This window comes from Scophthalmus maximus, chromosome 15, assembly GCF_022379125.1.
Source record: "Scophthalmus maximus strain ysfricsl-2021 chromosome 15, ASM2237912v1, whole genome shotgun sequence".
Lineage (NCBI taxonomy): Eukaryota > Metazoa > Chordata > Actinopteri > Pleuronectiformes > Scophthalmidae > Scophthalmus > Scophthalmus maximus.
The window spans coordinates 5854603-5878786 of NC_061529.1; the positions used below are offsets into that span (position 1 = coordinate 5854603).

Consider the following 24184-nt stretch of genomic DNA (forward strand, 5'->3'; position numbering starts at 1 on the left):
CCATGCATTACATCCAGTGCACGAACACAAAAGAGCCTCCCTTTCAGAACCCCTCAAGCGTGAACACAGAGCCAAACATAAATTAAGGTGTGGGTGGTTAGGCCATCTGAAAAGGCAGTAAATGTACTTGAGGGTGACAGGTTAAAAAGATCAAGTGGATGTGTGGGAGGGGGGAGAAATTAAGCACGCCATTTGTATCTTCCATGAAACAAATCACAACATAAAAAACCTTTGATGTGCTCTAGCACATTTAAAATACTACATTATCTGCAACTACATCTACAAAATGTACTACTGTAATTTTAAGCTAAAAAATCTGTTCATAGATGTTAAAAAAATATAAATAACAAATTTAAGAAAGGGTTCCTTTCCCGAGACACAGAGCGAGACATTTTGACACCATTTACAATTACTGCAGATAAAGTTCATTACTAAGAAACTGTGCTGAATAAATGAACACGTACCCCAAACCGCAGAGGTTATGGATCCAGAAATACAATTTCCTCCATTCGCCTCTTGCTATAAAAACCAATTACAGAAATCAGTAGTGTGTGAAAATTGTAATTTGGACCAAATCAAATCCAATTTCCCCAATATGTGAGGTATGAGAGGGGGCCCCGCCAGAAGAAACGGAAATATATCTGAAAAGTTTGAAGTCAGACACCAAGACATCGTTTTTCAGTTCACAAGGATTCCAGTTTTACTGTTTCGTCAAGACGAGATGATAAATTAAGACATATCAAAAGACAGAAGTCATCCGGTCAAACAGAGTGAGACGGAGTGATACTCGGGCAGACTTAAGATTTTGCTCGGCACATGAGAGAATAAGGCTTTTAAGAGAAACACAGACACGGATGACATGTAAAAGTTTGATTAAGAATGTGAGAAAAGGAAAATATTTGAAAGCAAACTCCTTTTGTAAGAGTGTTGGCATGATCATCAGTTCTCTGTCTCAAATGGCTCGATTAGAAATAACACGCCAAAAAAAAGACAACAAGATCTAAAAAATTTCACCGTTTCACCGATTGTCTTAGCAGTACCGATGGCCGTAAAGCGACGTGGACGAGAGTGAAGCTTCATGTCACCTCAGGAAAGGGGGGCTGATCGTCATCATTCTTCATGGAAGGGAGAGGACACACGCACGCACGCACGCACGCACGCACGCACGCACGCACGGTCTCTCAGTCACTCTTTAAACTACACACAAACGCATACGCCTCCCGAGATGTCTCACTGGTTCTTGTCATGGTTGAGGACCTGGTTCACCGCTGAGGGAACAGAGAAAGAAAAAACTTCAATTCAAACACACAACTGATTACTGTGTTTTAATGGGATATTTTTTGGAGAGTGAAAATGCGAGGTGACTCACAAGTCTGTCTGCTGTGAGAGTGCGTGGCTGCGGGGGCATGCAGAGTGTGTGAATGGGGCTATACTTGCATGTACACTACGGTTGTCTCACCCTCCTTTGTTACGGCGTCAGTGATGTTCTTGGCCGTGGTGGTCAGATCGCTGACCACGTTGTCCACCGCGGCCTGGTGTTTCAGGAAGAACGGCCGGATCACGCGCGTGTACAAGATGTCGGAACCGTTCCACGTCACCGGGGCCATGCACCATATCAGGAACAGGCACTGGTGAAAGAGCAGATGACAGGTCTAATGTACTTTGCTGTGGTAGAGGGTGGTGCCTGGCCACTGCTGCTGTATTCTCACACTGGCTCACTCCGACATTTTCTGCAAATTTTACCAGGGAAAGTCCTGGAAAATGTCTGGGGGCAACATTTGCGTTCTCATATACAGCCCCTTCAGAGAAGTTCAGGAAAATGTCGGGACTCTTTACTGTAACTGATGGGAATTGTCATCATGGCCCAGTTCCACATATTACATCCATCTACTACACAGTAACATATACAGTACATACATAACATATTTTACAATCAATATACTTTATGGGTTAACAACAACATAGTTAAATATTTGCCTGGATGGACCTAAATTATATGGGGTTACTTTGGAATGCTGCTGCCATATAATGCCTCTCAAAGAGAGGTATAAAGAGAAGCAGCCCCCCCCCACACACACACACACACACAAACACTTTTGTACAATGTATCGTGGGACAACAGTGTCCATCAACAGTTTGCCTACTGACTTTTGAGTATATTTAATTGTGTCACTTTTACACTGCATAATAACTGATGAGTATGTTTCTTAATGTTTCCCTTATTTTAACGTTACACAAATTGCCCACAAGAGGGCGCTCTGCAAGCTCTGATGTTGAAAAAGCACGTGATTCAACACAGCATGACTGTCTGTAGTTTCAGTGACAGGAGACTTCCCTACTCCATTGTCAACTTCATAAAGATGTGCTAGAGAGTAAGATTATAAAAAAAAGGAACCAAACTTCACCCATACGAAAGGCCAGCCTACCTTGCCAGCATAGTAGAAGGGGAACCAGAAGAGGAAGATGTCAGAGAAAAACTCAACGATGCTGAAAAGGCCATACACGACCCAGTAGGTCAGCCACTGTGTGTCGTCCTCCTTCAGATTGCTCTCGATGGCCTTGATGCTGGATGGACGGGAGCACGGGTTTGATTCAGACATACAACAATGTAAACAGATCATATTAATAACTCACTCATGCCTTTGAAAAAGGCGTGTGGAGGTTTGATGACTAGCAGCAGTGGAGAAAAGGGTTTTCATGGAAGTGTTGCAGTCCAATATGCTAAGGTTTGCCAATTACCAAAACAATTTAAAAAAAGATTCCTGCATTTTTTCATCGTGCACGAAATATGCTCAGCCTTTTTGTTAGGCCTGAAGTACACACAAAAACTAACAACTCCATGGGCCATTTTCCAGAGTCTTGTTAGTATGAAACTCTATTTGTAATGTCTCAGTGTTTTCTCCATGAACTGCAGTGGAGGGATAGTAAAACCCAAAAAATTATAATAATTTGGTATCAGGAGGAGGAATGATAAATTTATTTTGAATCTATTCTTTAAACTATTACTAATTTTAAAAAATCAAATAAAATTAAGATCCTAAAACAGGCCTTTTGACAGCATATGTTGATATGTCATACCAGATAGAAGCCCTGCCGTAACCAATGGCAGCTAATAATTAATAATGGCTGAATTACATTGTGTCATAATTATCTGGAATAAAATGATTGCTGGTTGGCACTTGATTTTGTACATAAAGAAACATAGGAAAAATGATGCAAGTTTAATATACCATAGACATTTGAATGTATTCATCTTCACCACACCGTTTGGTTTTGGTGTATTTATTGATACAACCACGACTCCATACTTACGAGAAATATGCAGGGTAGATGAAGCCAATCAGGTTGCAGAGCAGCGAGGCACCGTATCCAAACAGGAGATACAGCCCGACAATGCTCAGAGCACCTGCAGAGGGAGGGAGAAAGATGAAGGAAGAAGAGGTGAGGTGAGAGCAGCAGGCCCGGACAGGAAGTGTCGGGTGAGGCGATCCTGTTACCTGACAATTGGGCCGAAGGACATTAATTTGTATACGGAACACTGTGTCTGATAGCAGGATGTCAGGGCTGCACAGGACCAGGATTAGGTGCAGCAAGTCAAACACCGATATTCAAACACTACAGTGGAAGAGCCGACTTTAAGCAAACCTCAGAGCTCACACACTTGTGTGCCCGACACATCACACGTACATGGAAGATTCCACACATACCGCACAACTACACCAGAAATCGACACGACATTTGTGTTACTATTACAGTGTATGTGTAAAAGACAAAGTGATCCCAACACATGTTGACAGTGGAGCAGAACTTGAAGAATGGAAGGATTTCCACATAAGATAGTCAGTGACCTCATCCTCTACAATCCATCAGCTGTAGACGCAGGACAGTAGGCCATACGTAATTCAAACTTATGCAAAACTAAATTTTTGATAAAATGTTTAACCGCCATAAATATCATAGACATACTGAATTCACACAAGCGCTAAAAGCCTGAGATGTTTTCAAAAATTGTTGCAGCTATTTACATCTCATTTGCTTGTCGCTGCTCATACACAAATATCCATGTAATTCCCAGGTCTGCCCAGCTCTCTTTAACAAAGGAAACTGGAGGAACTGGTTGAAATGGAAGAGAAAACTGAAGACACTTTGAATAGGGAAATCATAAACTGATGCTTTTGATTGATGATGAATAACAAAAAGCTTACAGCAGGGACTTTACAAATGTCTCCAAACACACATGCCATCTGGCTCAATACTGTGAGGGAGCAACTCCTTGCACTGCTCTGAGGAAATGAAAAAAACGAATGCGACATGTGACATGATGCATATTCCACAGCTTTAAATAAATGAAAAACATGTATTTCTTCAGGGGGAGCAGCTGGAAAATTAAAAAAGCCATTGTATAGCTGTGTTATCCTATAATGTAGAGTATAACTCAAACTATTGATCGAAGTGTTGCACAACTTCTGATTTATCTGGAAATCCAGGTCCTTTAAACATCGAAACAGTACAAAAACCTTCTGTTAAAGAGTAAAGAAGGTGACGATTTGCTTTAGAGAACAGCCACTCACACTCTCACTCAGTGAGTGAGTTTGGCTGCATACACAGTAGACATTAGACCTCCGTTACACCCGTCAGCAAGATAAGTCTTCACACTTCACTGTGTCACAAGAGTCAGCATGAACCCGAGACGTTTCTCAACTGAACAGTCACACCGTTTGCTAACAGTATTCAACCGACATGACGGGATCGAGGCAAAGTACAACGTGACATTACAGTGAGGCAACAGGGAGGAATTTCTTGTAATGCAACCCATTATCAGTTTGAGACAAACCTGCAATGTGGCCAAAGTATGAAACGAGTGGCTGTTGACTCACTGACGAGAGGCAGGAGAGGCCAACTGTATAATTTGTTTGCCCTGTCTGGTTCTGAGCTTCTGCTAACTGCAGGGTAGAGACGAGTCAAGTGGCGTTTGCATACAATGCACGGTATTTGCTTTGCGAGCCAGTTTGGTGGCGTATGAGGAACAAAAAACAAACAACTAAGCAGATGTGGGTGAGCGCTGCCAACAGACACCAACTGAATCTATTAAAGCTAACATTTTAGATCATAGGAAAATCCTGAGTGGACAGAAGGGCCTGACGGGAACCAGGCGTCTTTTACTCAGCGCACTTCATTAGAGCTGATGCGGACGTACAGATCAGCTGTAATTTGCATATCAAAAGCCGTTTTCAGACATAAACTCTTTGTTTTTTTATCGTTCACATATGAAGAACGCAGCAGGAGATCGTCCGGGTCAGACACATTCATAGCAGCAGGATCATTTTCAGAACGTTAAAGGCGAAGGTATAGCATGCAGGAGGCATGACATCACTTGACTCACTCGCCGCGAATGTTCAGGAGATTTTCCCGCGGCTGTATTCTCACATTTGCTCACTATGAGACTTTCCGGAAACGTTACTATAGGGTGCTGGCAGGAAGACCACAGCAACATTTCCGTTCTCACATTGAGCCCCTCCGGGAAAGTTCTGGAAAACATCCTGACTTCAGTGCACCATGTCTGAAACTGAAATCAGCTGAAAATGAATAAAATCCATAGTTTTTCACACTATATTTACATCTTTGAAAGTCTAGATTTGTCGCACGATAAGTCAAAAAAAACAACAACTGAGATATTAAATTTACAAAACTTTTAAGGAGGGATCCGAATCAAATTATTTATTTTGCTTTTATTTATTAGAATAGTTTCTAGTGTCTCCAGAGAACAGTTAGAAGTTATATTATCGGCTGCTCAATGTCTTGATGAGTACATCTCGACACCAATTCTTGAATTAACCACATTTTAAACAAAACCCTTTTGTGTTTATAGTGTCAAACAATTTGAATCTGCCAATATATTGTAATTAGATCAAATATCAACAACAGTCTCCAATATTCAATACCAGCCAAGCAACAACGCTGGGGTCGTCTGTTTTAAATGTAAAAAAACAGCAAAAATCTACTTGCTTTGCGGCAAACACGCTTTTGTGCCAGAAATAGCAAACAGACAAAACATTTCAAAGACAGAATCCAACAGCCAGAGACATTCCCGTCCACTGTGACCTTGAGTTTTGGTTCTTTAAATGCAAATACGTGTGCTTGGCTGTCAACACAGATCAATTGTGGGTAAAGATGGTGGTTTGTTTGAATGTAGGTCACCCTAGCTGCTAGCGTGTTTCCTGTTGCTGAGTGGCAAACGCAGACAAGATGTTGCCAACACAGCCTGAGGGTGTTGGGGACTTCATTGACTCCTGATGTGCAAAAACGACCACAGAGGGAGCAGTGTCAAAAGGCGAGTGACTCGTGAGAGCTCACAGAGACAGAGGGAGCAGCCTGCGGGTTGGATAACCAGTCAGCCTGAATATGTCTGCCTGCCTGGCGTTGGATATTTCAGGACGTGATAAAAATACACCTGGGAGCTGGGGGGTGGTGGTCGTCCTGAAATATTAAGAGGCAGTTCATTCAATATTATGATATGTATTAGTCTTAATTTAACTATGCATGACCCTAACGCACACTCCATCTTTGCATAGTTTACTTATCTACTTTGCACACTTACACTCCTGCATCAAATGTACAGTAGGGCTGCAACTAACGATTGCTTTCTCGATTAATCTGTTAGTTGTTTGGTCCATAAAATGTTGAAAGATGTCGGATCGTGTTTCCCAAACCCCAAGATGATGTTTTCGTTTTGTCCACACACCAAAGATATTCAGTTTACTGTCACAGAGCACCAAAGAAACCAGAACATTTTCACTTTTTAAGAAGCTGAAATCAGAGAATTTTGACATTTTTCTTCTTCTTCATTAAAGCTACTTGAACTGATTACTAGATTATCAAAATAGTTGCCGACTAATCTAGTGGTCAATTACTAATTGATTAACTGTTGCAGCTCTACTGTGCAGCTGTAACACTTGATGACAGATATTTAACATATCATTTCATGTTTAATTTGTTTTTGTAGAGCATTCACTCATACTTGCAGCGCGTCTTTCCCCCCCTCACGTTTCTACTTCATAATGATAACAATAACTTGCATTTATAGAGCACTTTTCATTGCTAAAAGCAATCTCAATGTGCTAAAATTTACAATACTCAGTGTTATTGCATCTAAGCTCTTGAAAGCAAAATTCCTTGTATACTTGGCAATAAACCTGACTCTCGATCTGAAACAGTTCTCGTGCCAGGCGGATTGTATGGCGACCTTTGACCTTTAGACACAGCATGGAGGTCTGAACTTTGGTATTCACGTCTCGAGGTGGCTTATAAAAAGTGAGGCTGACACAGGATAGGAAACCACACGCTGATAAAAGTCTGGTTTCCATGGAAACAAACCCGCCCGTCACTACAAAAGTAACTTCGGTGTGGTTTGCGGCTCGATTAGCCTTCAACACGAAGACCCACGAGTCGAGCGACTTCATTATTCCCCCTCCACAGCATTGTTCAAAGGTTGATGTTTTCCCTCCGAGCTGTTTGAAACATACCCACGGTGATGTACTCCCGCTTCACGCCCGTCTTTTGTTCCATCGTCGCCAGCTGCTCCGTGACGAAGTTCTTCTCGTGGAGCAGAGTCACGAAACGCTCCTTGAACTGACCCATTTTCGGGGCTTCGCGTCGACGCAGACACGGGACAAAGAGAGACTGTTAAAAGGTGTCGCTGCTCGACGTCTTTGTCGTATTCATTTTGTAAAGAAGAAGAAGAAAACACGGAGGGGTTTGTTTTATTTTCACTGACCTCGTTGTAATTGTTTGCCCGAGAAACTCGCCGCGCGGTGGCTGGCGACCAGAGACTGCTGGTGTCTGATTCCGCCGGGTTGCGGTGACAAGTTGGGGGAGGAGTTTGACAACGGCGGACCAATCACAGCGCTCCGCTGAGTTTGACCCTTCACAGCTGCAGCTGATTAACGAAAAACGGTTCGTGCCGGTGTTAGGCGAGAGTTTCCAAGAAGCACTTTCCAAACTTAAAGTATCTTTAGATAAAATGTAAAATACATGGAGACATTAACCCTTACCAAAAAAATTAATGATAGCGCACAATGTTTTACTTTGAGGAATTATTTTTCCATTACCCTGGAAGTATGACCCGTTATCTATTCTAATTATTTTATTTTTGATATTGTTATCTTCTGTTATATTGCTGATTGTCTGTCTTGTTCTGTCTATAACTTGTATTTTGTACCGTGACAATAAAGTTTATTCTAAAACAAACAAACAAACATGGCGCGCAGATCTCGAGGCCCTGTAGCCCGCAGCAGGATTTTTTGGTTATCGAGGTGACTTCAGGTTTAACTCTGGGTTTTTTTTCAGTCCCACAAAGCTGGTTCTCTTCCTCCCGGGATGAATCACCATGGTAACTTGTGCTGAACTCAACCTGGAGCAGGTTAAGTTCGATCAAAAGAGATCAGAGCCCTTCACCAGTCGGACTACTGACCAATCAGATCACTTCTACAGGATCCTGACTGGGACAAAAGAGTAAATAGAGTAACAAATAATAAAGCGCAGCAGATAAAAAAGGTTCCCCCTTGCATCAATCCCCTCCTCCCCAGATATCTTCTTACCCATCCACCTCCCATCACACACCCACTGTCTTTTCTCCTAATAAAAATTGCAAAAAAATTAAAAGGAAAACAGGACAAAGAGGTTACATCTATTCATTTTTGCTGTCCCCCCCTTTATTTTACCCGTGAACAGGTAAATGTTACCCTTTTTGGAAAAAATAACATGCCAAAATGCTCTCTCTCTGTTTCTTTTAAAAGCAGCATTAACATATCAACCTCACCTCATGGCACATTCAGAAGCTGTGCAGGACCTTTACATTCCATCACATGATCTTCATCAGCAGATGGAGTTTGCTCAGTTTTAAGCGTACTCACCTGCAGTTCCACCTACATGGAACTTTACTGGAATTTTTTGGATAGCACATAAACAAAATGTAAAAGTCAACACCCAAAACCCAACCAAAACATACACACATGTATACCCATACACAAACGGGGAGAGGTAGAAGTATGTCCAGTTCATCTTAAACACTTGTCCCACAGACTTAAACCCATAAATGCCTAGTAGTATGAATACAGTAACAAAACAGAAACAGTCAAAAACAATCAGTGCATAAGTACATGTATAAATACAAAATAGAATTAGGTTGCGTGCAGAAATTGCCAAGATTCTTTCCATTTATCCTGATGTTTCGAATACTTGGTCCAACTTTTTTTTATTCTGAGTACTTGCTTGAGACTGCTGCAATTGATGCTAATGATGCTCAGAGTAACCTCTGAGGATGAGAGTGTTTAATTTCTGAAAAACAAACGCTTGAGGTCAGTGAGGTTAAATGACATTGGCAGTCTCTGAGTTGTTATGAAGCTGAAGTGTCAGCAGAGGGCAGTGTGCGTCTACATATTAGCACACAGGGTAGTTGGGAGAAGTTTGTCTTAGTTTGTCTTCGGGACTTTCTACCACAAAGTATGGCATCTGTTTTCAGTCGACAGTTTGGTTAAGTTGAGAAAACGTCCTTAGTTAGGTTTAGGGTAACGTCACACTTCTGGTCAAAACATTGATCTCCTGCAAAGGTTTTTGAAGGTAAATGTCTCCCATGTATGCAAAAAGGCCTTTGGGAATTTTTTTGCATAGCCAGACTTGACACAGCAGGGAGACGAGGAACAGAAAGTCTAACGTTTCTTCATGTGCAGTCCTCGTGGAGATTTCATCTGTCCTCACCCAACCTCACCTCTTCCTCTCGGTTTCATGAAGACAGGTGTATTCAAATGTATATTTTGCATGACTCTGATGCATCGCTGTTCCTCAGAGTTTAAGTTCTTCTGTCACAGAGAGTCTGAACCGTTTTCACACACTCACACTGATCACTGCGTCAGGATGAAGTTGCTAGTGACTTTGTTTGTCTTGCTGGGATTCCTGAGTCAGGGTGAGAGATTCTGAACATTTTTGCTGCAATTGTTGTTATTCATTATTTTTTTGTTTGTTTTATCACCACGTGCTAATAAAGAATTTCTTCTGACGCCTTTTAATTTCTCATTTCAGAGTCGTCTGCCAACCAATTTTTGACTCAGACTGACACATCCAAGTCTGTTAGTCTTGGAGGGACTGTGAACATCCGAGCCAGAGGGAGTTCAGACATTGGTGATGACCTCAGTTGGTACCTTCAGAAACCTGGACAGGCTCCCGAGCTCCTTATATACAAAGCATCAACACTAAACTCAGGAACTCCGTCTCGATTCAGTGGCAGTAGATCTGGTTCTGACTATACCTTAACCATCAGTGGCGTTCAGGCTGAAGATGTTGGAGATTACTACTGCTTTGGTGATCATGGAGATGATGTGTTCACACGGTGATTCAGAGTCGTACAAAAACCTCCTTCAGTTTGACTGAAGTGAAACTGGCCTGCTGCAGGTGCACAGGGCTGCTGAAGAGACTGTGAAGAGATGAACTGGTCCAGTGAACACAACACAAGAGTCCTCAAGCACAATGAACCTAAACTCAACTGAAACAAACTCCACATAGTTTTATTTTATTTTCATAATCAGCTCCATCTAAAACAACATTATTCTTGGATTGAAGTTAGTGAGTGAATCTGATCTAACAAAAATCCCAAGAGAAACAAAAGAGCTCCAATTTATTGTTTAAGATTGAAAAAAATAATACTTGAAATGTAGTTTTCTCTATTGAAATGTGAAAAAAGTAATACATCTGAAACCTCTGTTGTACTGTCAGTATATCATCAGGTCTGAAACTAGAATCATTACATATATATTGTTACAAGAAAAACAAAGACTTTGATTTATTATAACAAAACGTTTTATTGAATGATGATTGAATGTTGGCATCATATTTTTAATGAATAAAAAGTTTTTAATGGAATGAAAACTAATAAGAACATGAAGCAGAATACGCAGATGATCAGATTTGTGAAAACAACATAGACACTAATACACAGAAGAAAGTTGTAAAAACCTGCAGACTATATCTGATAAGAGGAGATCTGTAGCTTCACCATGATTTCTATCAAAGGATGAATATCATATCACACAGGAAGTGTTGATGGAGCTCTACTCTGAGCAGCGGTCAGGGTCCAGGGTTTGAGTGACAGGGCTCTGTCCAGTCAGACTGGCCTCACAGCTCACTGAGCCCGCCTTCCTCCACTGGTCTGCAGGGAGGCTCAGGGTGCTGCTCCAGCTGTAGTGGCCGCCGCTCCCCAGGAGGGCCAGGCTGCGTGACACCCCTGAGGAGCTGCTGCTGCCCCCCACCTTCCAGGCCAGGCTCCAGGCTGAGGGGAAGCCCCCGCTGGCCAGACACACCAGTGTGACACTGTCCTTCTTCAGCTCTTCACTGGAGGGGGGGAGGACGGTCAGGGTGGGCCGCACCACACCCGCTGGAGGAGAGGAGGGGGAGGAGAGGCAAAGGAATGAGAATGAGGGAAAATGACATACAAGGTGATTTCTTGTGTTTTATATGATAAAACAGAAGAACTTGTTCTACTGCTGAACTCATAAATCACTCAGTATCAAACCATCAGCTACAGGGTTCAAGTGTCACTGTAACTACAGTGGTTCACTGATAATGATTATTGATGACATCTTCATATTTGTTTCATAAAGTGTGACAGTGAATAACTCGTCCCTGTGGTGATTTTCTTCTGTTTAAACTCACAGAGCTGAAACTCTCATGTGAAAACAGTTAGAATCATCTGTTTCTTTCACTTCCTCGTCACGACATGAACCGTGAACACAAAGCTGAGCTGCGTTTACTGATAAAACCTTGTTTTTGTTCAACGGGAAACCAGATCAGATTTCAAATCAATATTGTTCTTTGTTTTAAATAATAAAAACAAAATGAAGTTTGGCTAGAAGACCGAACATTTTACTGTCCAAGATTTCTGAGCAGACAATGTGATCAGCTTTGCTTCATAAACGGCAAAAATTAACCAAATATATTAACACAACTGAACATATTCAAAGTCTCATTCAATATTTGATCAAAGTTATAAATGCTATATTTTGTACAAAGTAAAAATCTCTGGTACTTACAGTCAAGGATGAGTTTGGTTCCTCCACCGAAAGTGTACCACAGTGACACAAAGTCATTATGTGGCCGTACAAAAACCTCCTGCGCTGTGAACAAGCATCTATCCACTGACAACAACCTCTGCTTCTTCAAATAACACAGAAAACATCTCCCTTTTTACTTCAAGTATTTTGCAGATATGGAAGGAAAATAAATATGACTTTTTTTTTTTTTAAATTTCATAACTTTCCTACATCTAGATAGATAAACAATAATGTCTCCTTAAAGTCTTTTGTCTTTTAATATTTTTTCCAAAACCATTTTTTGTTTATACACAGTTAAATAAACAGTGTATTTCAATATTCATAATTTACAAACTCACATTAAGCATAACTGTAATTTAAAAGTCTACAGGAAACTGTCAATAAGTTAAAGGCAATCAGGATGACGAATTACGAAAAATAACAGCAGCAATAATAAATTCAAATAGAAGTTACCAAATGTCCTCAGTGGAGAGCATGTACCTGTTAATGAGACTAAGTCACACAGAATAAGAACCATGTCATATTTTGCAAATTAAAGCATTTTGTTCCACTTTTCTACACAGACTTATAACGGTCCAATGATCTAGGAGGAGATGAACTCTGCCTCTTCTGTTTCACATCAACAGGTGTGTGTTTGCATTCTTCAGAGTATTTTGCATGAGTCTGATGCATCACTGCTCCTCAGAGTTTAAATTCTTATGTCGCAAAGAGTCCGAACCGTTTTCAAGCACTCAAACTGAAAACTGCACCAGGATGAAGTTGCCAGTGACTTTGTTTGTCTTGCTGGGATTCCTGAGTCAGGGTGAGAGATTCTGAACTTTTTTTGCTGCAATTGTTGTCATTCATTACTCTTTTGTTTGTTTTATCTCCACATGCTGATAAAGAATTTCTTCTGAAGCCTTTTAATTTCTTATTTCAGAGTCGTCTGCCAACCAATTTCTGACTCAGACTGACACATCCAAGTCTGTTAGTCTTGGAGGGACTGTGAACATCCGAGCCAGAGGGAGTTCAGACATTGGTGCTGACCTCAGTTGGTACCTTCAGAAACCTGGACAAGCTCCCGAGCTCCTCATATACAGCGCATCAACACTATACTCAGGAACTCCGTCTCGATTCAGTGGCAGTTATTCTGGTTCTGACTATACCTTAACCATCAGTGGCGTTCAGGCTGAAGATGTTGGAGATTACTACTGCTCAGGTTATCATGGTGGTGGAGTGTTCACACAGTGATTCAGAGTCGTACAAAAACCTCCTTCAGTTTGACTGAAGTGAAACTGGCCTGCTGCAGGTGCACAGGGCTGCTGAAGAGACTGTGAAGAGATGAACTGGTCCAGTGAACACAACACAAGAGTCCTCAAGCACAATGAACCTAAACTCAACTGAAACAAACTCCACATAGTTTTTTTTTTATTTTTATAATCATCTCCGTTTAAAAAAGACAACAACATTATTCTTGGACTGAAGTTGCTGAGTGAATCTGATCTAACAAAAGTCCAAACAGAAACAAAAGAGCTCCAGTTTATTGTTTAAGATTGAAAAAATAATACTTAAAAGGTAGTTTTCTCTATTGAAATGTGAAAAAAGTAATAAAACTGAAACTTCTCTTGTACGGTCAGTATATCATCAGGTCTGAAACTAGAATCATTACATATATATTGTTACAAGAAATACAAAGACTTTGATTTATTATAACAAAACGTTTTATTGAATGATGATTGAATGTTGGCGTCATATTTTTAATGAATAAAAAGTTTTTAATGGAATGAAAACTAATAAGAACATGAAGCAGAATATGCAGATGATCAGATTTGTGAAAACAACATAGACACTAATACACAGAAGAAAGTTGTAAAAACCTGCAGACTATATCTGATAAGAGGAGATCTGTAGCTTCACCATGATTTCTATCAAAGGATGAATATCATATCACACAGGAAGTGTTGATGGAGCTCTACTCTGAGCAGCGGTCAGGGTCCAGGGTTTGAGTGACAGGGCTCTGTCCAGTCAGACTGGCCTCACAGCTCACTGAGCCCGCCTTCCTCCACTGGTCTGCAGGGAGGCTCAGGGTGCTGCTCCAGCTGTAGTGGCCGCCGCTCCCCAGGAGGGCCAGGCTGCGTGACACCCCTGAGGAGCTGCTGCTGCCCCCCACCTTCCAGGCCAGGCTCCAGGCTGAGGGGAAGCCCCCGCTGGCCAGACACACCAGTGTGACACTGTCCTTCTTCAGCTCTTCACTGGAGGGGGGGAGGACGGTCAGGGTGGGCCGCACCACACCCGCTGGAGGAGAGGAGGGGGAGGAGAGGCAAAGGAATGAGAACGAGGGAAAATGACATACAAGGTGATTTCTTGTGTTTTATATGATAAAACAGAAGAACTTGTTCTACTGCTGAACTCATCAATCACTCAGTATCAAACCATCAGCTACAGGGTTCAAGTGTCACTGTAACTACAGAGGTTCACTGATAATGATTATTGACGACATCTTCATATTTGTTTCATAAAGTGTGACAGTGAATAACTCGTCCCTGTGGTGATTTTCTTCTGTTTAAACTCACAGAGCTGAAACTCTCATGTGAAAACAGTTAGAATCATCTGTTTCTATCACTTCCTCGTCACGACATGAATCGTGAACACAAAGCTGAGCTGCGTTTACTGATAAAACCTTGTTTTTGTTCAACGGGAAACCAGATCAGATTTCAAATCAATATTGTTCTTTGTTTTAAATAATAAAAACAAAATGAAGTTTGGCTAGAAGACCGAACATTTTACTGTCCAAGATTTCTGAGCAGACAATGTGATCAGCTTTGCTTCATAAACGGCAAAAATTAACCAAATATATTAACACAACTGAACATATTCAAAGTCTCATTCAATATTTGATCAAAGTTATAAATGCTATATTTTGTACAAAGTAAAAATCTCTGGTACTTACAGTCAAGGATGAGTTTGGTTCCTCCACCGAAAGTGACCCACAGTGACACAAAGTCATTATGTGGCCGTACAAAAACCTCCTGCGCTGTGAACGAGCATCTATCCACTGACAACAACCTCTGCTGTTTCAAATAACACAGAAAACATCTCCCTTTTTTCTTCAAGTATTTTGCAGATAAGGAAGGAAAATAAATATGACTTCTTTTTTTTTAAATTTCATAACTTTCCTACATCTAGATAGATAAACAATAACGTCTCCTTAAAGTCTTTTGTCTTTTAATATTTTTTCCAAAACCATTTTTGGTTTATACACAGTTAAATAAACAGTGTATTTCAATATTCATAATTTACAAACTCACATTAAGCATAACTGTAATTTATAAGTCTGCAGGAAACTGTCAATAAGTTAAAGGCAATCAGGATGACGAATTACGAAAAATAACAGCAGCAATAATAAATTCAAATAGAAGTTACCAAATGTCCTCAGAGGAGAGCATGTACCTGTTAATGAGACTAAGTCACACAGAATAAGAACCATGTCATATTTCGCAAATAAAAGCATTTTGTTCCACTTTTCTACACAGACTTATAACGGTCCAATGATCCAGGAGGAGATGAACTCTGCCTCTTCTGTTTCACATCAACAGGTGTGTGTTTGCATTCTTCAGAGTATTTTGCATGAGTCTGATGCATCACTGCTCCTCAGAGTTTAAATTCTTATGTCGCAAAGAGTCTGAACCGTTTTCACACACTCACACTGAAAACTGCACCAGGATGAAGTTGCCAGTAACTTTGTTTGTCTTGCTGGGATTCCTGAGTCAGGGTGAGAGATTCTGATCTTTTTTTTGCTAAAAATATGTTTTTTTATTTATCTCCATGTGCTAATAAAGAATTTCTTCTGATGCCTTTTAATTTCTCATTTCAGAGTCGTCTGCCAACCAATTTCTGACTCAGACTGACACATCCAAGTCTGTTAGTCTTGGAGGGACTGTGAACATCCGAGCCAGAGGGAGTTCAGACATTGGTGCTGACCTCAGTTGGTACCTTCAGAAACCTGGACAAGCTCCCGAGCTCCTTATATACAAAGCATCAAGACTAAACTCAGGAACTCCGTCTCGATTCAGTGGCAGTAGATCTGGTTCTGACTATACCTTAACCATCAGTGGCGTTCAGGCTGAAGATGTTGGAGATTACTTCTGCTTTGGTGCTCATGGTGGTGGAGTGTTCACACAGTGATTCAGAGTCGTACAAAAACCTCCTTCAGTTTGACTGAAGTGAAACTGGCCTGCTGCAGGTGCACAGGGCTGCTGAAGAGACTGTGAAGAGATGAACTGGTGCAGTGATCACAACAAAAGAGTCCTCAAGCACAATGAACCTAAACTCAACTGAAACAAACTCCACATAGTTTTATTTTATTTTCATAATCAGCTCCATCTAAAACAACATTATTCTTGGACTGAAGTTACTGAGTGAATCTGATCTAACAAAAATCCCAAGAGAAACAAAAGAGCTCCAATTTATTGTTTAAGATTGAAAAAATAATACTTAAAATGTAGTTTTCTCTATTGAAATGTGAAAAGAGTAATAAAACTGAAACTTCTCTTGTACTGTCAGTATATCATCAGGTCTGAAACTAGAATCATTACATATATATTGTTACAAGAAAAACAAAGACTTTGATTTATTATAACAAAACGTTTTATTGAATGATGATTGAATGTTGGGGTCATATTTTTAATGAATAAAAAGTTTTTAATGGAATGAAAACTAATAAGAACATGAAGCAGAATATGCAGATGATCAGATTTGTGAAAACAACATAGACACTAATACACAGAAGAAAGTTGTAAAAACCTGCAGACTATATCTGATAAGAGGAGATCTGTAGCTTCACCATGATTTCTATCAAAGGATGAATATCATATCACACAGGAAGTGTTGATGGAGCTCTACTCTGAGCAGCGGTCAGGGTCCAGGGTTTGAGTGACAGGGCTCTGTCCAGTCAGACTGGCCTCACAGCTCACTGAGCCCGCCTTCCTCCACTGGTCTGCAGGGAGGCTCAGGGTGCTGCTCCAGCTGTAGTGGCCGCCGCTCCCCAGGAGGGCCAGGCTGCGTGACACCCCTGAGGAGCTGCTGCTGCCCCCCACCTTCCAGGCCAGGCTCCAGGCTGAGGGGAAGCCCCCGCTGGCCAGACACACCAGTGTGACACTGTCCTTCTTCAGCTCTTCACTGGAGGGGGGGAGGACGGTCAGGGTGGGCCGCACCACACCCGCTGGAGGAGAGGAGGGGGAGGAGAGGCAAAGGAATGAGAACGAGGGAAAATGACATACAAGGTGATTTCTTGTGTTTTATATGATAAAACAGAAGAACTTGTTCTACTGCTGAACTCATCAATCACTCAGTATCAAACCATCAGCTACAGGGTTCAAGTGTCACTGTAACTACAGAGGTTCACTGATAATGATTATTGACGACATCTTCATATTTGTTTCATAAAGTGTGACAGTGAATAACTCGTCCCTGTGGTGATTTTCTTCTGTTTAAACTCACAGAGCTGAAACTCTCATGTGAAAACAGTTAGAATCATCTGTTTCTATCACTTCCTCGTCACGACATGAATCGTGAACACAAAGCTGAGCTGCGTTTACTGATAAAACCTTGTTTTTGTTCAACGGGAAACCAGATCAGATTTCAAATCAATATTGTTCTTTGTTTTAAATAATAAAAACAAAATGAAGTTTGGCTAGAAGACCGAACATTTTACTGTCCAAGATTTCTGAGCAGACAATGTGATCAGCTTTGCTTCATAAACGGCAAAAATTAACCAAATATATTAACACAACTGAACATATTCAAAGTCTCATTCAATATTTGATCAAAGTTATAAATGCTATATTTTGTACAAAGTAAAAATCTCTGGTACTTACAGTCAAGGATGAGTTTGGTTCCTCCACCGAAAGTGACCCACAGTGACACAAAGTCATTATGTGGCCGTACAAAAACCTCCTGCGCTGTGAACGAGCATCTATCCACTGACAACAACCTCTGCTGTTTCAAATAACACAGAAAACATCTCCCTTTTTTCTTCAAGTATTTTGCAGATAAGGAAGGAAAATAAATATGACTTCTTTTTTTTTAAATTTCATAACTTTCCTACATCTAGATAGATAAACAATAACGTCTCCTTAAAGTCTTTTGTCTTTTAATATTTTTTCCAAAACCATTTTTGGTTTATACACAGTTAAATAAACAGTGTATTTCAATATTCATAATTTACAAACTCACATTAAGCATAACTGTAATTTATAAGTCTGCAGGAAACTGTCAATAAGTTAAAGGCAATCAGGATGACGAATTACGAAAAATAACAGCAGCAATAATAAATTCAAATAGAAGTTACCAAATGTCCTCAGAGGAGAGCATGTACCTGTTAATGAGACTAAGTCACACAGAATAAGAACCATGTCATATTTCGCAAATAAAAGCATTTTGTTCCACTTTTCTACACAGACTTATAACGGTCCAATGATCCAGGAGGAGATGAACTCTGCCTCTTCTGTTTCACATCAACAGGTGTGTGTTTGCATTCTTCAGAGTATTTTGCATGAGTCTGATGCATCACTGCTCCTCAGAGTTTAAATTCTTATGTCGCAAAGAGTCTGAACCGTTTTCACACACTCACACTGAAAACTGCACCAGGATGAAGTTGCCAGTAACTTTGTTTGTCTTGCTGGGATTCCTGAGTCAGGGTGAGAGATTCTGATCTTTTTTTTGCTAAAAATATGTTTTTTTATTTATCTCCATGTGCTAATAAAGAATTTCTTCTGATGCCTTTTAATTTCTCATTTCAGAGTCGTCTGCCAACCAATTTCTGACTCAGACTGACACATCCAAGTCTGTTAGTCTTGGAGGGACTGTGAACATCCGAGCCAGAGGGAGTTCAGACATTGGTGCTGACCTCAGTTGGTACCTTCAGAAACCTGGACAAGCTCCCGAGCTCCTTATATACAAAGCATCAAGACTAAACTCAGGAACTCCGTCTCGATTCAGTGGCAGTAGATCTGGTTCTGACTATACCTTAACCATCAGTGGCGTTCAGGCTGAAGATGTTGGAGATTACTTCTGCTTTGGTGCTCATGGTGGTGGAGTGTTCACACAGTGATTCAGAGTCGTACAAAAACCTCCTTCAGTTTGACTGAAGTGAAACTGGCCTGCTGCAGGTGCACAGGGCTGCTGAAGAGACTGTGAAGAGATGAACTGGTGCAGTGATCACAACAAAAGAGTCCTCAAGCACAATGAACCTAAACTCAACTGAAACAAACTCCACATAGTTTTATTTTATTTTCATAATCAGCTCCATCTAAAACAACATTATTCTTGGACTGAAGTTACTGAGTGAATCTGATCTAACAAAAATCCCAAGAGAAACAAAAGAGCTCCAATTTATTGTTTAAGATTGAAAAAATAATACTTAAAATGTAGTTTTCTCTATTGAAATGTGAAAAGAGTAATAAAACTGAAACTTCTCTTGTACTGTCAGTATATCATCAGGTCTGAAACTAGAATCATTACATATATATTGTTACAAGAAAAACAAAGACTTTGATTTATTATAACAAAACGTTTTATTGAATGATGATTGAATGTTGGGGTCATATTTTTAATGAATAAAAAGTTTTTAATGGAATGAAAACTAATAAGAACATGAAGCAGAATATGCAGATGATCAGATTTGTGAAAACAACATAGACACTAATACACAGAAGAAAGTTGTAAAAACCTGCAGACTATATCTGATAAGAGGAGATCTGTAGCTTCACCATGATTTCTATCAAAGGATGAATATCATATCACACAGGAAGTGTTGATGGAGCTCTACTCTGAGCAGCGGTCAGGGTCCAGGGTTTGAGTGACAGGGCTCTGTCCAGTCAGACTGGCCTCACAGCTCACTGAGCCCGCCTTCCTCCACTGGTCTGCAGGGAGGCTCAGGGTGCTGCTCCAGCTGTAGTGGCCGCCGCTCCCCAGGAGGGCCAGGCTGCGTGACACCCCTGAGGAGCTGCTGCTGCCCCCCACCTTCCAGGCCAGGCTCCAGGCTGAGGGGAAGCCCCCGCTGGCCAGACACACCAGTGTGACACTGTCCTTCTTCAGCTCTTCACTGGAGGGGGGGAGGACGGTCAGGGTGGGCCGCACCACACCCGCTGGAGGAGAGGAGGGGGAGGAGAGGCAAAGGAATGAGAACGAGGGAAAATGACATACAAGGTGATTTCTTGTGTTTTATATGATAAAACAGAAGAACTTGTTCTACTGCTGAACTCATCAATCACTCAGTATCAAACCATCAGCTACAGGGTTCAAGTGTCACTGTAACTACAGAGGTTCACTGATAATGATTATTGACGACATCTTCATATTTGTTTCATAAAGTGTGACAGTGAATAACTCGTCCCTGTGGTGATTTTCTTCTGTTTAAACTCACAGAGCTGAAACTCTCATGTGAAAACAGTTAGAATCATCTGTTTCTATCACTTCCTCGTCACGACATGAATCGTGAACACAAAGCTGAGCTGCGTTTACTGATAAAACCTTGTTTTTGTTCAACGGGAAACCAGATCAGATTTCAAATCAATATTGTTCTTTGTTTTAAATAATAAAAACAAAATGAAGTTTGGCTAGAAGACCGAACATTTTACTGTCCAAGATTTCTGAGCAGACAATGTGATCAGCTTTGCTTCATAAACGGCAAAAATTAACCAAATATATTAACACAACTGAACATATTCAAAGTCTCATTCAATATTTGATCAAAGTTATAAATGCTATATTTTGTACAAAGTAAAAATCTCTGGTACTTACAGTCAAGGATGAGTTTGGTTCCTCCACCGAAAGTGACCCACAGTGACACAAAGTCATTATGTGGCCGTACAAAAACCTCCTGCGCTGTGAACGAGCATCTATCCACTGACAACAACCTCTGCTGTTTCAAATAACACAGAAAACATCTCCCTTTTTTCTTCAAGTATTTTGCAGATAAGGAAGGAAAATAAATATGACTTCTTTTTTTTTAAATTTCATAACTTTCCTACATCTAGATAGATAAACAATAACGTCTCCTTAAAGTCTTTTGTCTTTTAATATTTTTTCCAAAACCATTTTTGGTTTATACACAGTTAAATAAACAGTGTATTTCAATATTCATAATTTACAAACTCACATTAAGCATAACTGTAATTTATAAGTCTGCAGGAAACTGTCAATAAGTTAAAGGCAATCAGGATGACGAATTACGAAAAATAACAGCAGCAATAATAAATTCAAATAGAAGTTACCAAATGTCCTCAGAGGAGAGCATGTACCTGTTAATGAGACTAAGTCACACAGAATAAGAACCATGTCATATTTCGCAAATAAAAGCATTTTGTTCCACTTTTCTACACAGACTTATAACGGTCCAATGATCCAGGAGGAGATGAACTCTGCCTCTTCTGTTTCACATCAACAGGTGTGTGTTTGCATTCTTCAGAGTATTTTGCATGAGTCTGATGCATCACTGCTCCTCAGAGTTTAAATTCTTATGTCGCAAAGAGTCTGAACCGTTTTCACACACTCACACTGAAAACTGCACCAGGATGAAGTTGCCAGTAACTTTGTTTGTCTTGCTGGGATTCCTGAGTCAGGGTGAGAGATTCTGATCTTTTTTTTGCTAAAAATATGTTTTTTTATTTATCTCCATGTGCTAATAAAGAATTTCTTCTGATGCCTTTTAATTTCTCATTTCAGAGTCGTCTGCCAACCAATTTCTGACTCAGACTGACACATCCAAGTCTGTTAGTCTTGGAGGGACTGTGAACATCCGAGCCAGAGGGAGTTCAGACATTGGTGCTGACCTCAGTTGGTACCTTCAGAAACCTGGACAAGCTCCCGAGCTCCTTATATACAAAGCATCAAGACTAAACTCAGGAACTCCGTCTCGATTCAGTGGCAGTAGATCTGGTTCTGACTATACCTTAACCATCAGTGGCGTTCAGGCTGAAGATGTTGGAGATTACTTCTGCTTTGGTGCTCATGGTGGTGGAGTGTTCACACAGTGATTCAGAGTCGTACAAAAACCTCCTTCAGTTTGACTGAAGTGAAACTGGCCTGCTGCAGGTGCACAGGGCTGCTGAAGAGACTGTGAAGAGATGAACTGGTGCAGTGATCACAACAAAAGAGTCCTCAAGCACAATGAACCTAAACTCAACTGAAACAAACTCCACATAGTTTTATTTTATTTTCATAATCAGCTCCATCTAAAACAACATTATTCTTGGACTGAAGTTACTGAGTGAATCTGATCTAACAAAAATCCCAAGAGAAACAAAAGAGCTCCAATTTATTGTTTAAGATTGAAAAAATAATACTTAAAATGTAGTTTTCTCTATTGAAATGTGAAAAGAGTAATAAAACTGAAACTTCTCTTGTACTGTCAGTATATCATCAGGTCTGAAACTAGAATCATTACATATATATTGTTACAAGAAAAACAAAGACTTTGATTTATTATAACAAAACGTTTTATTGAATGATGATTGAATGTTGGGGTCATATTTTTAATGAATAAAAAGTTTTTAATGGAATGAAAACTAATAAGAACATGAAGCAGAATATGCAGATGATCAGATTTGTGAAAACAACATAGACACTAATACACAGAAGAAAGTTGTAAAAACCTGCAGACTATATCTGATAAGAGGAGATCTGTAGCTTCACCATGATTTCTATCAAAGGATGAATATCATATCACACAGGAAGTGTTGATGGAGCTCTACTCTGAGCAGCGGTCAGGGTCCAGGGTTTGAGTGACAGGGCTCTGTCCAGTCAGACTGGCCTCACAGCTCACTGAGCCCGCCTTCCTCCACTGGTCTGCAGGGAGGCTCAGGGTGCTGCTCCAGCTGTAGTGGCCGCCGCTCCCCAGGAGGGCCAGGCTGCGTGACACCCCTGAGGAGCTGCTGCTGCCCCCCACCTTCCAGGCCAGGCTCCAGGCTGAGGGGAAGCCCCCGCTGGCCAGACACACCAGTGTGACACTGTCCTTCTTCAGCTCTTCACTGGAGGGGGGGAGGACGGTCAGGGTGGGCCGCACCACACCCGCTGGAGGAGAGGAGGGGGAGGAGAGGCAAAGGAATGAGAACGAGGGAAAATGACATACAAGGTGATTTCTTGTGTTTTATATGATAAAACAGAAGAACTTGTTCTACTGCTGAACTCATCAATCACTCAGTATCAAACCATCAGCTACAGGGTTCAAGTGTCACTGTAACTACAGAGGTTCACTGATAATGATTATTGACGACATCTTCATATTTGTTTCATAAAGTGTGACAGTGAATAACTCGTCCCTGTGGTGATTTTCTTCTGTTTAAACTCACAGAGCTGAAACTCTCATGTGAAAACAGTTAGAATCATCTGTTTCTATCACTTCCTCGTCACGACATGAATCGTGAACACAAAGCTGAGCTGCGTTTACTGATAAAACCTTGTTTTTGTTCAACGGGAAACCAGATCAGATTTCAAATCAATATTGTTCTTTGTTTTAAATAATAAAAACAAAATGAAGTTTGGCTAGAAGACCGAACATTTTACTGTCCAAGATTTCTGAGCAGACAATGTGATCAGCTTTGCTTCATAAACGGCAAAAATTAACCAAATATATTAACACAACTGAACATATTCAAAGTCTCATTCAATATTTGATCAAAGTTATAAATGCTATATTTTGTACAAAGTAAAAATCTCTGGTACTTACAGTCAAGGATGAGTTTGGTTCCTCCACCGAAAGTGACCCACAGTGACACAAAGTCATTATGTGGCCGTACAAAAACCTCCTGCGCTGTGAACGAGCATCTATCCACTGACAACAACCTCTGCTGTTTCAAATAACACAGAAAACATCTCCCTTTTTTCTTCAAGTATTTTGCAGATAAGGAAGGAAAATAAATATGACTTCTTTTTTTTTAAATTTCATAACTTTCCTACATCTAGATAGATAAACAATAACGTCTCCTTAAAGTCTTTTGTCTTTTAATATTTTTTCCAAAACCATTTTTGGTTTATACACAGTTAAATAAACAGTGTATTTCAATATTCATAATTTACAAACTCACATTAAGCATAACTGTAAT

At 40.5% G+C, this 24184-nt stretch overlaps 1 protein-coding gene and 5 gene segments (V, D, J or C); all 6 read right to left on the reverse strand.

Moving 5' to 3' along the window:
* Positions 1 to 674: 674 nt before the first annotated feature.
* zgc:101744 (Receptor expression-enhancing protein 6-like) lies at positions 675 to 8401 on the reverse strand. Of its 3 annotated transcripts, none has more exons than XM_035610357.2 (7): positions 8257 to 8401; positions 7775 to 7936; positions 7524 to 7646; positions 3313 to 3406; positions 2427 to 2565; positions 1438 to 1628; positions 675 to 1268 (listed from the first exon to the last, which is right to left on the reverse strand). In XM_035610357.2, exons 3-7 carry the CDS (start codon positions 7636 to 7638, stop codon positions 1244 to 1246), a joined length of 564 nt encoding a protein of 187 aa, XP_035466250.1. In that variant the 5' UTR covers positions 7639 to 7646; positions 7775 to 7936; positions 8257 to 8401; the 3' UTR covers positions 675 to 1243. The 3 variants fall into 3 exon arrangements, with proteins under 3 accessions (XP_035466250.1, XP_035466249.1, XP_035466251.1); XM_035610356.2 differs by having other exon boundaries at positions 8052 to 8376; XM_035610358.2 differs by having other exon boundaries at positions 1460 to 1628; positions 8052 to 8373.
* A 2427-nt stretch (positions 8402 to 10828) lies between these two features.
* LOC118286159 lies at positions 10829 to 12463 on the reverse strand. The segment is given in 3 exon segments: positions 10829 to 11425; positions 12081 to 12201; positions 12440 to 12463. Coding segments are annotated over 3 exon segments (453 nt in total).
* A 1315-nt stretch (positions 12464 to 13778) lies between these two features.
* Positions 13779 to 15235, reverse strand: LOC124851034 (the record flags this gene model as incomplete). The annotated part of the segment is given in 2 exon segments: positions 13779 to 14375; positions 15031 to 15235. Coding segments are annotated over 2 exon segments (528 nt in total), but the record flags the coding sequence as incomplete, so codon positions are not given.
* A 1525-nt stretch (positions 15236 to 16760) lies between these two features.
* Positions 16761 to 18161, reverse strand: LOC124851035 (the record flags this gene model as incomplete). The annotated part of the segment is given in 2 exon segments: positions 16761 to 17301; positions 17957 to 18161. Coding segments are annotated over 2 exon segments (528 nt in total), but the record flags the coding sequence as incomplete, so codon positions are not given.
* A 1525-nt stretch (positions 18162 to 19686) lies between these two features.
* Positions 19687 to 21087, reverse strand: LOC124851036 (the record flags this gene model as incomplete). The annotated part of the segment is given in 2 exon segments: positions 19687 to 20227; positions 20883 to 21087. Coding segments are annotated over 2 exon segments (528 nt in total), but the record flags the coding sequence as incomplete, so codon positions are not given.
* A 1525-nt stretch (positions 21088 to 22612) lies between these two features.
* Positions 22613 to 24013, reverse strand: LOC124851037 (the record flags this gene model as incomplete). The annotated part of the segment is given in 2 exon segments: positions 22613 to 23153; positions 23809 to 24013. Coding segments are annotated over 2 exon segments (528 nt in total), but the record flags the coding sequence as incomplete, so codon positions are not given.
* Positions 24014 to 24184: the final 171 nt, after the last annotated feature.

Excerpts from the sequence above, each read along its gene's own strand:
- zgc:101744 (XM_035610357.2), bottom strand. The coding sequence starts at position 7,638 with ATGGGTCAGTTCAAGGAGCGTTTCGTGACTCTGCTCCACGAGAAGAAC. Across the intron at positions 3,407-7,523 it reads GCGGGAGTACATCACCGTGG|GTGCTCTGAGCATTGTCGGG; the intron begins GTATGTTTCAAA and ends CTCCCTCTGCAG. Across the intron at positions 1,269-1,437 it reads GAGACAACCGTAGTGTACAT|CGGTGAACCAGGTCCTCAAC; the intron begins GCAAGTATAGCC and ends CTGTTCCCTCAG.